Source organism: Larus michahellis, chromosome 6 (genome assembly GCF_964199755.1).
Source record: "Larus michahellis chromosome 6, bLarMic1.1, whole genome shotgun sequence".
In the NCBI taxonomy this organism is placed as follows: domain Eukaryota; kingdom Metazoa; phylum Chordata; class Aves; order Charadriiformes; family Laridae; genus Larus; species Larus michahellis.
In genome coordinates this window covers 26,839,395-26,851,576 of record NC_133901.1, presented here as the reverse complement: position 1 = coordinate 26,851,576, position 12,182 = coordinate 26,839,395, and the positions used below count along the sequence as shown (strand labels likewise).

Here is a 12,182-nt window from a genome sequence, read left to right as displayed (position 1 = left end):
GCACGCCACAGGACCACTCCCCATATTCTTAAAGCTCTTCAGTATTGTGCATTGCAGGTGACTGCACGTTTTTCTCTTTTTTCCATAATCTTAAAAATGTGAAGTTTCATTTAACAGGCTAGCAACTATAACCTTGTCCATATAGCAATACCATTTTATAGGGAAATAAAACAGCTTTCAGTACCACATTACAGAAATCTTAGGAACTGTGTTTAGACTGCAACGTTTCATCACAGCTGTGACAGGTTTATGGCCAATGTTTGCAGACCTGCTTTGACTGCTCTAAATCAATGGCAATGCTTGCTATTGCAAGGTGGAATTTGAAAGTCTAAGTGTAGAATATTAAAGGGTTTAAAGTATACTTAAATCCACACGTTTGCAAATTTGATTCCTCTAGTGCCTGAAGATTTATACCTTACAAGCAGCCTGAGGTAATATTACGCTTTCAGACAACTTCTACCTTTCAGACAAGCTTAGTTTGAAATCTACCCATTTTCAATGTAACGAAAGAGTGTGTAGTACAGCTCTACAAATCACATCTGCATTGACCTGTCTTCAAGTGTTTCTTGCTCTGTGTATCTTTTTAATTTTTCCCCCTATTTAAAAAAAGTATTTTATCTCCTGTGACTTAAAGAGGTCCTCCGAGGGAGAAAGAAATGACCGCCAGTAAAATTTTGCAAAATGCATAGTCAGCAGAATGAATAGTAGACCAGAAATCTAGTTTAAATTTTAAAAATAGTGTTTAAATTGTGATTCAAAACTTGTGCATAAGAAGGTTCATTTGTTTTCAAATTTGGTAGCTCCCTCCTAAGGGAATTGCGCTGTGCTCTTGGGAAATCAAACATTTCCCAAATTTAAAGCATATAGAGAAAGTCTTAGACTCCTTTGTTTTCTGTGAAAGCACACATTTAAAAACAATGTGGGATTAACACAGTTACGGAGCAAGTCCTTAATACTGCCCATGTGTTTTTCTCCACTGTTACAGTGTACTTAACAGCTATATATGAAATACTCTCTGTGGGTTAGGAGAACATATAGTCGAAAACCCAAAAGTTAAATGTAGGCATGGTTAATTAAATACAAGGCTTTGCCAAGTAAAAACACACCATAGTGTATTTTAGTGCATATTTGCAGCATGCTGATGTGCAGCAGCGGCACCTATATGATATGTGCTGGATGGCAGTCAGTATTATATATTATCAGTAAATGCAGCACTGCAGGCATTGCAGGTATTTAATTGTAGGTGACATTTAGGGATATCCCTATCTACAGTATCTTTTTTTTCAGTATGTCATTGCCTCTGTGGCTTTATTGGGCCAGAAGAGTAAACCTTATTTGCAATACGTGAAACTGGATTTCATCAATGTGCGCAGAGCACGCTGAGATTCTGTGCAAGTTTGAATGTTGGGAGTGATGACCTGCTTGTAGCTGAAAGTTATGGAGCCTTGCAGTGTTGATCAGCTTCTCCTGTGACATAGGCAGATCATAAATCAAATGGTATCGCAGGAGAGATAAAGACATGTTCTACCACAGATTAACCTTGTCAAAATATTTGAATTAACTTGGTAGAAAATTTAGCCTTTAAACAGCTCCAAGATAAGCAGCGAAGTGTAAGGAAAATTTTATCTTGCATGTAAAGATTGCAGTTTTCTTTTGGGCTGGAGGTAAGAGGTCAAAATTGGAATATGCCTTTAGATTATTTTTTTTTAAATGTATTGTATACTTTTCTAGTGTCTTGACAGTATTGTGATTCAGTTCTACATTTAAATCCTGTATGTGCTTGTGGGTCATTAATGAATGATGATGTTATTTTGGCACTGATCTGTCATGCTCTTGAAACATATTTGATACACACATTAGCAGCGAGTCCCACAAGAAAACTGAAGTTAGATGCTTAAAGAGACCACAGGTAAAAGACCGTAGGAGTATATCCCTTGGTAGAATATAATCTAGACTTCAGCAATAAGTACAATGTATTTTTCCAATTAACATTTATCATTTTCTTTAATTAACAGGACATTGAGTCACAAACCTTGTTGATCAAAATGAAATTGTGTGCAATTCAGAATTTCTGGGGTATGAGCTGTACATTGAACATACGTTTTCATTTACAACCCAGTGTTCTTGTCAGACTCTGTACCATGTTCTGCTACCTGTGTTGGAAGTTAAAGCTAAAAACACAGTTACTTGTAGGTTTGATGAGAAACAAAACTTGGAAGAAACAATCTAACCATATGGTGTGAAGATTAAATTAAGCCAACACTTCTTTAAAGTTATTTTGGATTGTTTAATACTTTCAGTATTTCAAAATACAATCAGTCTGATGTAGATGTTCCTGTGAAAAACGCTTACTTTTTTGCACAGTTATGTTAGACAGAAACATGTCTAAAATGTGCTAAACTTTTCTGAAACAGAGCATTGCATATCTACTGTCTACTCTCATGTAAAAGTTACAGATGACAGTATAGAAAGCTATCATAGATAAGCATAGAAATTCAAGAATACCAGAAATATAATTTTGCTGGATTTAGCATGTATACACTGCACTGTATACTACAGTCTAGTCGATAATGTAAAGTATGCCTTTCTGCATGCTTCTTTACATTTCTATCTAGCGTAATTGTATCACAAAACCCAGACTCAACATTAACAATTCTCTAGTAGGTGAAATTATATCTCATGTACCTTTATTTACGACCTGCCTTTGAAAGGTATCCTGCAAATCGTACACATTCCCTAACTTTGTAGGTGCTCTTATACAGAAAGAGGGCTTTGGCTTTGCCAATTTTTATCATGCTTGAAAGGTTTTTTACAGTGCAAAACTAAATCCTTATAAAAGATTAAAAAAGCTATTTAAGTTTGTTTTCACATGTTTTTATTAATTTAGTTTAGATCCTTTAGTATTTCATAGCTGTTCATCAAAATGAAATATACATAGCGCGACTATAATTACACTATTTTTTTTGTGAAATTATTTTATTTTTGTTTTGGTTTCTGGTTTGGTTTTTTTTGGTGTATCTGTATATTGTGTGATAAACTGAGCATGAGGAGGAGTTCCGGCTAGGTAGGCAAAGCTCATGTAAGTCTATACGCAGTACGTTGTCTTCCTTTCCTGGGCATGTAATTATCTGATGGGATTCTAATGCATAATTTGACTTTTTTTTTTTTTCTGAAAGAAAAGTCAATAGTGGCAAATTAGCTGCTAATATCTTGTACACATCTGTTGACTAAAACATTTCTGGTTATCCATTCAATTTCATAAAAACGGCTGAGTTTGCATTTGCTTGAGAATATTAGTTGGAGATGCTTCAAAGTCTGTGTGTATGTGCAGGGCTGTTCCTCACCTATAACATAAAACCTTTCAGTATTTTCTTTTCTAGTTTTTTTGCTTTCTTATTCTCAACGAGAGAGAAGCTTTTTGGCTCACTTGAGTTTAAAAAAAAAAAAATTAGATTTTTTTTTTAATTTAACAGCAGGGTGAAATACCTTCTCAGTTTTGTATTTGTTCAGCAACAGTCTTTGCCTTCCACCCTATTCTAACAATTTTTCACCCTTTGATTGAGGCTGTAAAGCTTCAAGGGATCATATATCTCTCTGTGTATGTATACTGCCTTCTGCATCATGTAGCTTGATTGTAGCCTCGCAGCACTGCCAATATATAAAGCTGAAGAATAATAAAATACATAGAAAATAAGTAAGTTATTCAGTAGATAAAGGCTGGACCTATGAAATCGTATAGCTTAACTGTTTTTCACTTTTTTCCAGGGTGTGACGCTATAAAACAGAGTATAAAGTAGGGTTTACTAGAGATATGTAAGATTAAATTCAATTTTATTTTCAAACAAATTTGAAATGGAAATATGTGATCCATTCTACCATTCTTTTGGCAAAAATACCCAACAAACAAAGCACCAAAAAACCACCCACCAGTCCCCTTTTATTATGCTGGAACCTGATCTCGTTTTCTGGTTTCCACTGAAGCCACTGTACAATGTGGCACTGCTTAGAAATACCAAAGCTTATTCTAAATAAGTGGATATATTTACATTGAACACTCAGCTACAGGCAGCCTGAGCCTGGCTTTTCAGAGCCATTATTCATAACGTAATTTGATCTTTTATTTCTCACAATATTCTGGGTGAATCTGTCTGTATAATTTAGGCTTAACTTTTTAGAAGCTGCTTTAAACTCTAACCTGTACATAGGAAAATTAGCAATTTGTTAAGTATCCATTCCAAGGAAACTTTATTACCTTAACCAGTTCTGTGAAACACAGGTGAATTATTGAACTGCTGTTCTACATGTGACTTTTGGAGCTAGCCTGGTAGCCTTTCCGTTATGAATTGCAGACACAGCCTGTTCATCGCAAGAGTTTAGGGGTAGCTGGGTTAGGTTTTGGATTAAAAGGAATGAGGAATGGTGGTATAAAACATTACAGCATTAAATAGAAATACTTTGGTAAGGATGATATTGTCTAAGGTATATAGCTATAATATACTGATAACAGTGTAGTACTTAATACAGAAGCAGATCTCTACAATAATACAGAAGCAGATCTCTGCTTTGAGTGGATTAATACAGCAGGTGGAGATGGCTTTCACAAAGACATCTATTGATGACGTGTATGTTTTTAGTAATACTTCAGACAATAAAAGTTCTTATATAATAGTAGTAAACTTCTACAATATAAAATTATTTCTATTGAAATAGAAAACATTAACATTCACCACTTCACAATATATGACTGCACAAAAATATTTTTTTAAAAAAAAGTAAAATCTAGTTCTTGTTACTTAATTTACCAAGTACTTTTAAAGCTGCAGGCCATGGCACTAGTCCACTAAAAAGATCGCACAATGCTGTGTTCAAATGTGGTCTGTACCTATTTCTTGAGTGCCTAGCCACATCTGCAGAGCTCACCAGTGACAATGAGCTTGACAGCTCTGCCATTAACATTGAGGATTTGTTAGTTCAGCCTTGGTAGTGAGGTCGCCATTGAAATGGACTCGATGGCTGATAGGACAACCTCATCACTTTGCACAAGCTGGTGGGATGATGGTCTGGCCAAGCCTGTAAAGTGATGCAGAAGTGCAGAGCTGGAGACCCTGACCTTGTGAGCGGGGTAAGAATGGCTTGGTATTTTCAAACTGAGCAGGACATTATTAAGAAACTTAAAAAGAGCCTCTCAAAAACTTTCTGGAAGTTTCTACTACTTAGATAAAAGACTTAATTCTTAGGTTATTTTTTTCTTTTTTTTTTTCTTTTTTATCTGTTGCAAAAATAAAATTAAGTATTTACATTTAACACTAAATATTTCCAAAATCAGCAAGTCCCTGCTTTAGGCCTTCTGCCTCCTCCCAAGTATTTGTTTCTCCTTTCCATTGCAAAGTTCTCCCTGGGAATACTTGCACTTCAGTATACTTAAAAAGGAGATCAGTAAGATAAATCATTGCTGAAGCTGTGCAAGCAAAACTGAACAAAACCTGGGAATCCTACTACATTCTCTGCTGCTGTCACAGTTTCAAGAAGATAATCAAAACATCACCTAAATAATAGCTCTGGTAAAGGACTTTTGGCCTTGTAGTTACTCTGCAACATCTTGATTAACAATGTAAACATGAGGAAATTGTTAAGCCGAAAGCCAAATTAATCCCTACTGTACCTGTAAATAATTTATTGGAATTTAGGCTAATCAGTGCAGATTATATAGTATGATTTAGGATGGGTATATAATGGGCAAGCAAGTAGAGAGCAAAGCATGAAACATGAGTCATATGAAGCACTGCTGCGCAATAAATAGAAATAAATATTATGCATGTATATGTCAAACATAATGTGATTTAGTAATTATTCTGCCAGCAGAAGGAGAGTATTCACTCAAACATGTCAACAGAATATAATTGTGATAGACTAGGAGTAGTGATCCCTATATTTAGGGCTGGCTATATGCTGTCCCCATTAATACTGGCTTGAGTTCCTCACACCAGGAGAGTACAGGGACGGACTAAGAGTTTGTCAAGTATTTTACTTTTGGTCATCCTGAGAATGAAAAGTACTTTGGATACTTCTTTTTAAAATAACAGATAGTGGGACTTTGTTCTTAAGCATACATATAGCTAGTTCTTATTTTGATACTAAATTAAGATGGCTCAACCCACAGTTCCCCAAAGATGGTGAAATCACATAGAGCCAGATCTTACTCCCTCCTCTTCTGTTGACAAGGAGTAGGTTCTTACATCAAAGCATACTCTGGCCATCTCCTACCTGCACCTCAGAGGGGACCAGGGACCACACAGCCAAGGGTCCACAAGAGTGGCCAGATCCTGCACTCTGACACACCGCTGCTCTGCACATGTGCAGGTCTCCAGCACAGTATTTCTGCAAGCAGGTGGGCAGGGGAGCGTGAGGCTCAGCAGCAACGTGTTTCTCAGCACCTGCATTCATTGCAGCTAGAAGTGTGATGGAAGTGGCTTGTTGTGCTGAGGGAAATGGGGACTCATCAGGTTGGGGCTTTGTGGGGATGCCTGAAACTGCAGGATGTGCCTGTATGCAGTAACTCTGTGCTCTGAAAGAGTTTGCTCTCTGCTGCTGCCCAGTTGCTGGAGAGTTTTGTCTCTGGATACTTTTCACTATTGATTGATTTGCCACTTCTTTTTTGTTGTTGTTGTGGCTTTTTGGTGGTGTGTTGTGTGTTTGTTTTTTTTTTTTAATAAGGAAACACTAAATTAGGGTCCACTATATTTGCTAGCTGATGATCATTTTCCCACCCCTTAGAAGAATGAAAATTTTCCAGCATAATTTCACAGCAGCTTTGCCCTCTACTTTCTTTGCCTATCAATTCAAGGTCAGTCTTGCCTTCAAAGCACACCAGCTGCAATCCCTCCTGCCTTTCCTGCAGCAAGCCAGCTGAACGTGCATGCTCGTGCTTTTTCCCATGACGCAGGTAGGCACAGGTGGCAGCAGCAGCCTAGGATACACAGTCTCTTAGAAACGTAGGATCTGGCATTAAATGATCAAAATCACTAAGCAGTGGCTTCTCGTCTGTTTTCTACTGTAATACAGTCGGTTTTAGCGTTCACAGTCACTACTGATTCTGCTTCTTCTTGGTGATAAATGAGTTGAATAAATTCAGTTGAAAGACTGAATACTTAGTTATCACTTGCGCAAATATGCTTTGATTTTTATTTTTATACATATATATATATTTCTTCTCTTTGGGATGGCTCTTGTAGTAATGCAATTACAGTTTTGCAAATGAGTTACCTATTGTGGTCGTTGGGGACGCTGGATGTCAGCGACCAAAGGGATCAGCAGGTGATGAGAATGCTTGCTTGGCCTCTGTGAAAGAAGTTAACTGCTTCCCAGATGGACAAGTTTGTATTTCATTTCTAGTGGAGTTTTGCCACAGGTAGGGATCTCTAGATCCATCGCGAGGCAGGGAAATATTGCTGTCCCTTCCCATAGAAACTTTTGAGATGAAAAACAAATTTGTGGCTGTATCCAGCAGGTGGCAAGCACAGCACACTGAATTATGTCTGAGACAGATCTGCTTCTGCCAGGGGAAGCTCCCGATGCTGCTCAGCATGTGCACACAAACAAAATATCATACCGATAAATGGCAAGCTCTGTCAGTCCTTTGTCAGCTGAGTGCTGAGGCAGTGGTAGTGTAGTGGGTGCTATTTATAGTGCACAGGACTATTGCCATATTCATTTTTAACCAATGGCTGTCTCACACGTAAAGATAGATATAAGCTAAATGTAAAGCATTACATATAATAAGAATAATTTAAATGTGTCTTTAAATGACACATTCGGGTTTCAAATTTTGAGATACTAGCTTGCAATTAAATTAACTTAAACCATCAATGAAAGAGCGTTGTTTTGTTTTTTTTAACATGCAGCTTTAGAAGTTTTAGTGAATCCTCACGGTGCCTTGTGACATATACAAGTAGAGATTGTTCCCATTTTGCATGTGGAAGAACAAAGGCAAAACTGAAGAAACCTGCCTTAAAACAAATTAATGAAAGAGCAGGAAGAGGCACAAGATTCCCAGATCTGGTTGTAGTCCCATTTTTCTTGAAAAGTACTAAACTACAGAAATAACTTTTTTGTTGTGTTTTGATTTGAAATAATTTCCCAAAGTAAAAAATAATTTAAAAATATTATTTGTGTATATGCAAGAGACTGACAATCAGACTTGCCACCTGAGACAAAGCTGCATTAGATGTATAATCTTGAAGATTATAAATGTTGCAAATTCTTAAGGGTCAGGTAATTGTCTACATGATGTATGTAAAGTTTGGGAATTTTTCTTAAGTTTTACTGTATGAAAAAGAATTTGTGAACTCATTTATCTTTGAAGACTGTAAATGAGTGTGAATCAAGAATAAATATTTTCTGGAGCTCATTATTTGAGGTAAAAAGGACGTATGAGGAGTATCATTAGTTGAAACTTCCTACGGTGCTTGTCAGCATTCCCCTGTTATTTGTATGGAGAGTTTAAGCCAGACTTTCGTTCTGATTTATGCTAGTATAAATTTGAATTCATTCCATACACATTAAAAAAAAGTTCTACAGCGAGCAAATACTCTAGGCTTAGTTTTGTATAAATGGAGAGTAATTCCATAAAAGCCAAGAGTAAAGTGTGGTTTTAGATATTTTGTGATGTGACTAAAAGCATTATTAAACTGTAATACAAACGTCTTTGCTTCTCAGAATGTGAGTTTATTTAAAATTTGAAATTTGAAAATTTGAGTGGATTTGATTAGTTGCTAATTTCTCTCAGACATCTCTCAGGTTGTTATACAGAAATAGTTTGACGTTTTCTAATCACCTCTGTCCCAGAACTCATGTTTTCAAATATAGAATTTTACTTTTAGCCATATAGAGTATGGAGTGAACCCACTCCATAAGTAATGTTCTTCAAAGTCAGTGTGGCATATTATGAGGAAAGGTTAAGTGAAGCCCATTTTGGGGGGTGCGTGTGTATATATATATATATAGTTTATTTTTTTTAAACTACTATAAAAATACCCACTGGGATATAAATGTACATTTATGAAACAATGTTTGAAATCTATGAGTAGGAATAGAAATCTAAAAATATATTTCTTCTATATTTAATAAATAAATCTGCATTTTATTGCATATATTATTATGAAAAATTTGCCACTTTTTAAAATGAAAAATAGTAGCATAAATCGAATGAGACCAATTTCAAGGACCTTAAATTTCCATTTGAGTTTAAAATTGGGCCTCTCTATATAGCATATATTTGAAAATGTGTTCTAAATATAATGATATGCCTTTTATGTCATTAAAAAAACAACAAAACAAGCAGTGTAGCTCCACCAGCTCCTTGAACAAAATTTGGAATAGCTCATGTACGTGCAAAACAGGTCTTTCATCATTCATGTAATTTATACAAGCTTTTTCTTTAAAGAGATCTCTGAACTTAGGAGTCTTCTGTACCCTTCTTTTGTAGTTCGAGTAAATGGCAGGATGCTGACAGAAACTATGTCATGCCGGTCCACCATTTATGTTGTTTTCGGTAAAGGAAAACAAAATGAAAACCAAGCAGTCCTCTTCACAATGTAAAAGAAAAGGCCACTGCTAAAATCTTTACAGCATGATTTCTCTGAGGTGATCTCATGTTTCTGTAATGAGCAGTAAGCTGTGATGTTCAGGACTGCAGATGAATTTTGTCATTCTTGCTGCTTCGTTCACAAGGTTGTTCAAAAAAAGTATATTGCAAAACACATCACTTGGTGTTGAAAGGCCCAGCAGTCTTTTTAGTGGGCAAGCGTGTATTTTTCTGGTGGCCGATATGAGAGGGAGCTCATTTTTGTTGTTAGGCTTGGATGTGCGCTGACATTTGGTGGAATGTATTTTATCAGCTGAAGGAAGTATTTTTTAAAGTTTTTTCCAAAAAACACATAAAAAAAAGGATTCAAACAGTTGTTAAAGTAAGCAATGCAAATGGTGAATGGCATAGCCGTGTCCACAATATCAGTGATTTTGCAGTCTGTTATTACATGTAATTGAATTAGTACATCCAGAAAAGTGAACACTTGATGAGGAATCCAGGAAAAGAAGAAGAAAAAAACTATTGCCACAATCATCTTAAAAATATCATCATTTCTAGTCTTATTTTTTTGAATTTGATATGCCTTCTTCAGAGTCTTCCAAATTAAGGTGTAGCTTGTTAATATGATCAGAAAAGGAATTAAAAAGCCCAGCAAATTTTTGGATAAACCCAATCCGACCCGGAGCGTTGTGTTATTGTTGTCATACCGAAAACCGCAGACTGTCATGTTCAAGTTCTCAGCAAAGAATATGTTGCGGTGAATGATGACAGGCAAACTGGCCACACCGGCGAGAAGCCAGATGGCAATGCAAGTTATTCTGGCCACAAACATGGTACGTCGAATTCGGGACTTCACTGGATGTACTATGGCCAGGTACCGGTCAATACTGAGGCATGTGAGGAGGAACACGCTGGCATACAGGTTGAAACTTATCCCTGCTGACGCTAACTTACATAAACAGTTGCCGAATGGCCACTGGTACTCCATGGCTGTGTAGGCTGCCCAGAGCGGCAGAGTTATTAAAAAACACAAGTCAGCCAGTGCCAGGTTTAGCAGAAAGATGCTGGCTACTGTTTTTAATTTCATGTAGCAGTAAATGACAATAACGACCAGGCTGTTCCCAAATATGCCTATGATAAAGATGATGCTGTAAACAGTTGGAACCATAATGTAGATGTAATTGTGCCTTCCCGAAACGGGACAGTCGACATGGATTCTTTTAACTGTTTCTTCAGTAGAGTAATTTGGAATCATCTTGATTTCTTCAGCTCTAACCTGGTTTCAGGAAGAAAATATGAAGTTCACACCTAGGAGGGGAAAAGAGGAAAAAAAATACTATTCGTGATAGCAATTTAATTTTTAAATGTCTTTGAATTTAAAGATAAGCCATCTTCAAGTGTTTTCTCAACCAATTTGTATTTTAATATAGACCTCGTTTGCAGAATAAAACAGAGGTAAGAGTGTTTCAGTTTAGGTACTCATTTTGATCTCTGACATGAATCACTATAATTTTTTTTCTATACGTTAAAGCTTAATTCTTTGAGACAATTTTTACATCACAGAGAAAGATGAAGACACTCATACAATCTATTGTTCTGTTGTACCATAAATACCTTAAATATTCAGAAGTTACCTAGCTCCCCATCTGGCTTGGATCTATGGTATTTAACAACTAATGAGGAAAAAAAAATAATCTCTGAAAATTTCAGACACGTGCTGATTTATTGCACATTAACTGTAGAATCAGTTTAAGGAGGGCACAAGGGGGAGCAACAATTCATATTATCTTTTCAGTTACTGACAAAATTTATGTATCCAAGAGTTGAAGTTGTAGACTTAGTGTATGAAAAATATTTCTGGACTGTATTAATTGTATGGAAATGGATGAAATCTCCTTTACAGGGCACCTTCTTGATTTGCTAGAGCTTGTGTTCTGCAAGAACAATTTCCTTATTAATGACTTATGACTTTAAGAAGCAAGTCATATGATATACACGACTCTATCTTTTGCAGAGTCTACAAATAGACAGTCTTCCCTCAAAAACAGTGGATATTTAAAAAAAACCAAAACTGATAGTTATTATTGCAGAGTAGTGTTTACTGCTGTTTGCAAGATCCTGACAGCTGTCAGCCAAACCCAACTTGTGCTGCCTCAAACACAGATTAAGTGAAATATATTTGCTTTAAAAAAAAAAAACAAACACCTAAAGAATCCCATAACAAACAAACCCCTTATAAATGTAAGTCACTTTTATATAGATAAATATACACACCCTAAGACCCTGGGCAGTACAGATGCATTCAGAAAGAAAAGAATGCCTGTCATTATAGAAATACAGGCTATGTTGTTACGGAGGTGGTTGCTCATTATTTGCGTTGTTCAGCACTGATGTTCCTGTTAAATACAGAATGCTACTCTATTAAAGTGTTTGACATGTTCTTGTTGGGAGACAAACCTTATTCCAAATGGATTGCCTTTTTAATAGGGAAGTGAGGCATAGATTTGCCTTGGCAAAGCCCACACAGGAAGTCTGAAGCAGAGTCAGGAACTGAACCCAGAATATGGGTTGCAGGCAGCATCTTGTGAGCACCGTC

At 36.4% G+C, this 12,182-nt stretch overlaps 1 protein-coding gene across 3 annotated transcripts in view; it reads right to left on the bottom strand.

Moving 5' to 3' along the window:
• Window positions 1–2,275: 2,275 nt before the first annotated feature.
• The window catches only part of AGTR1 (angiotensin II receptor type 1), a 28,706-nt gene continuing 18,799 nt past the window's right edge, over window positions 2,276–12,182 (bottom strand). For all 3 annotated transcript variants that reach the window (XM_074590767.1, XM_074590765.1, XM_074590766.1), the window contains one exon: window positions 2,276–10,894. In XM_074590767.1, the coding sequence (XP_074446868.1) occupies window positions 9,792–10,841 (1,050 nt within the window). In that variant the 5' untranslated portion in view covers window positions 10,842–10,894 and the 3' untranslated portion in view covers window positions 2,276–9,791. The remainder of the gene's footprint in view (window positions 10,895–12,182) is intronic.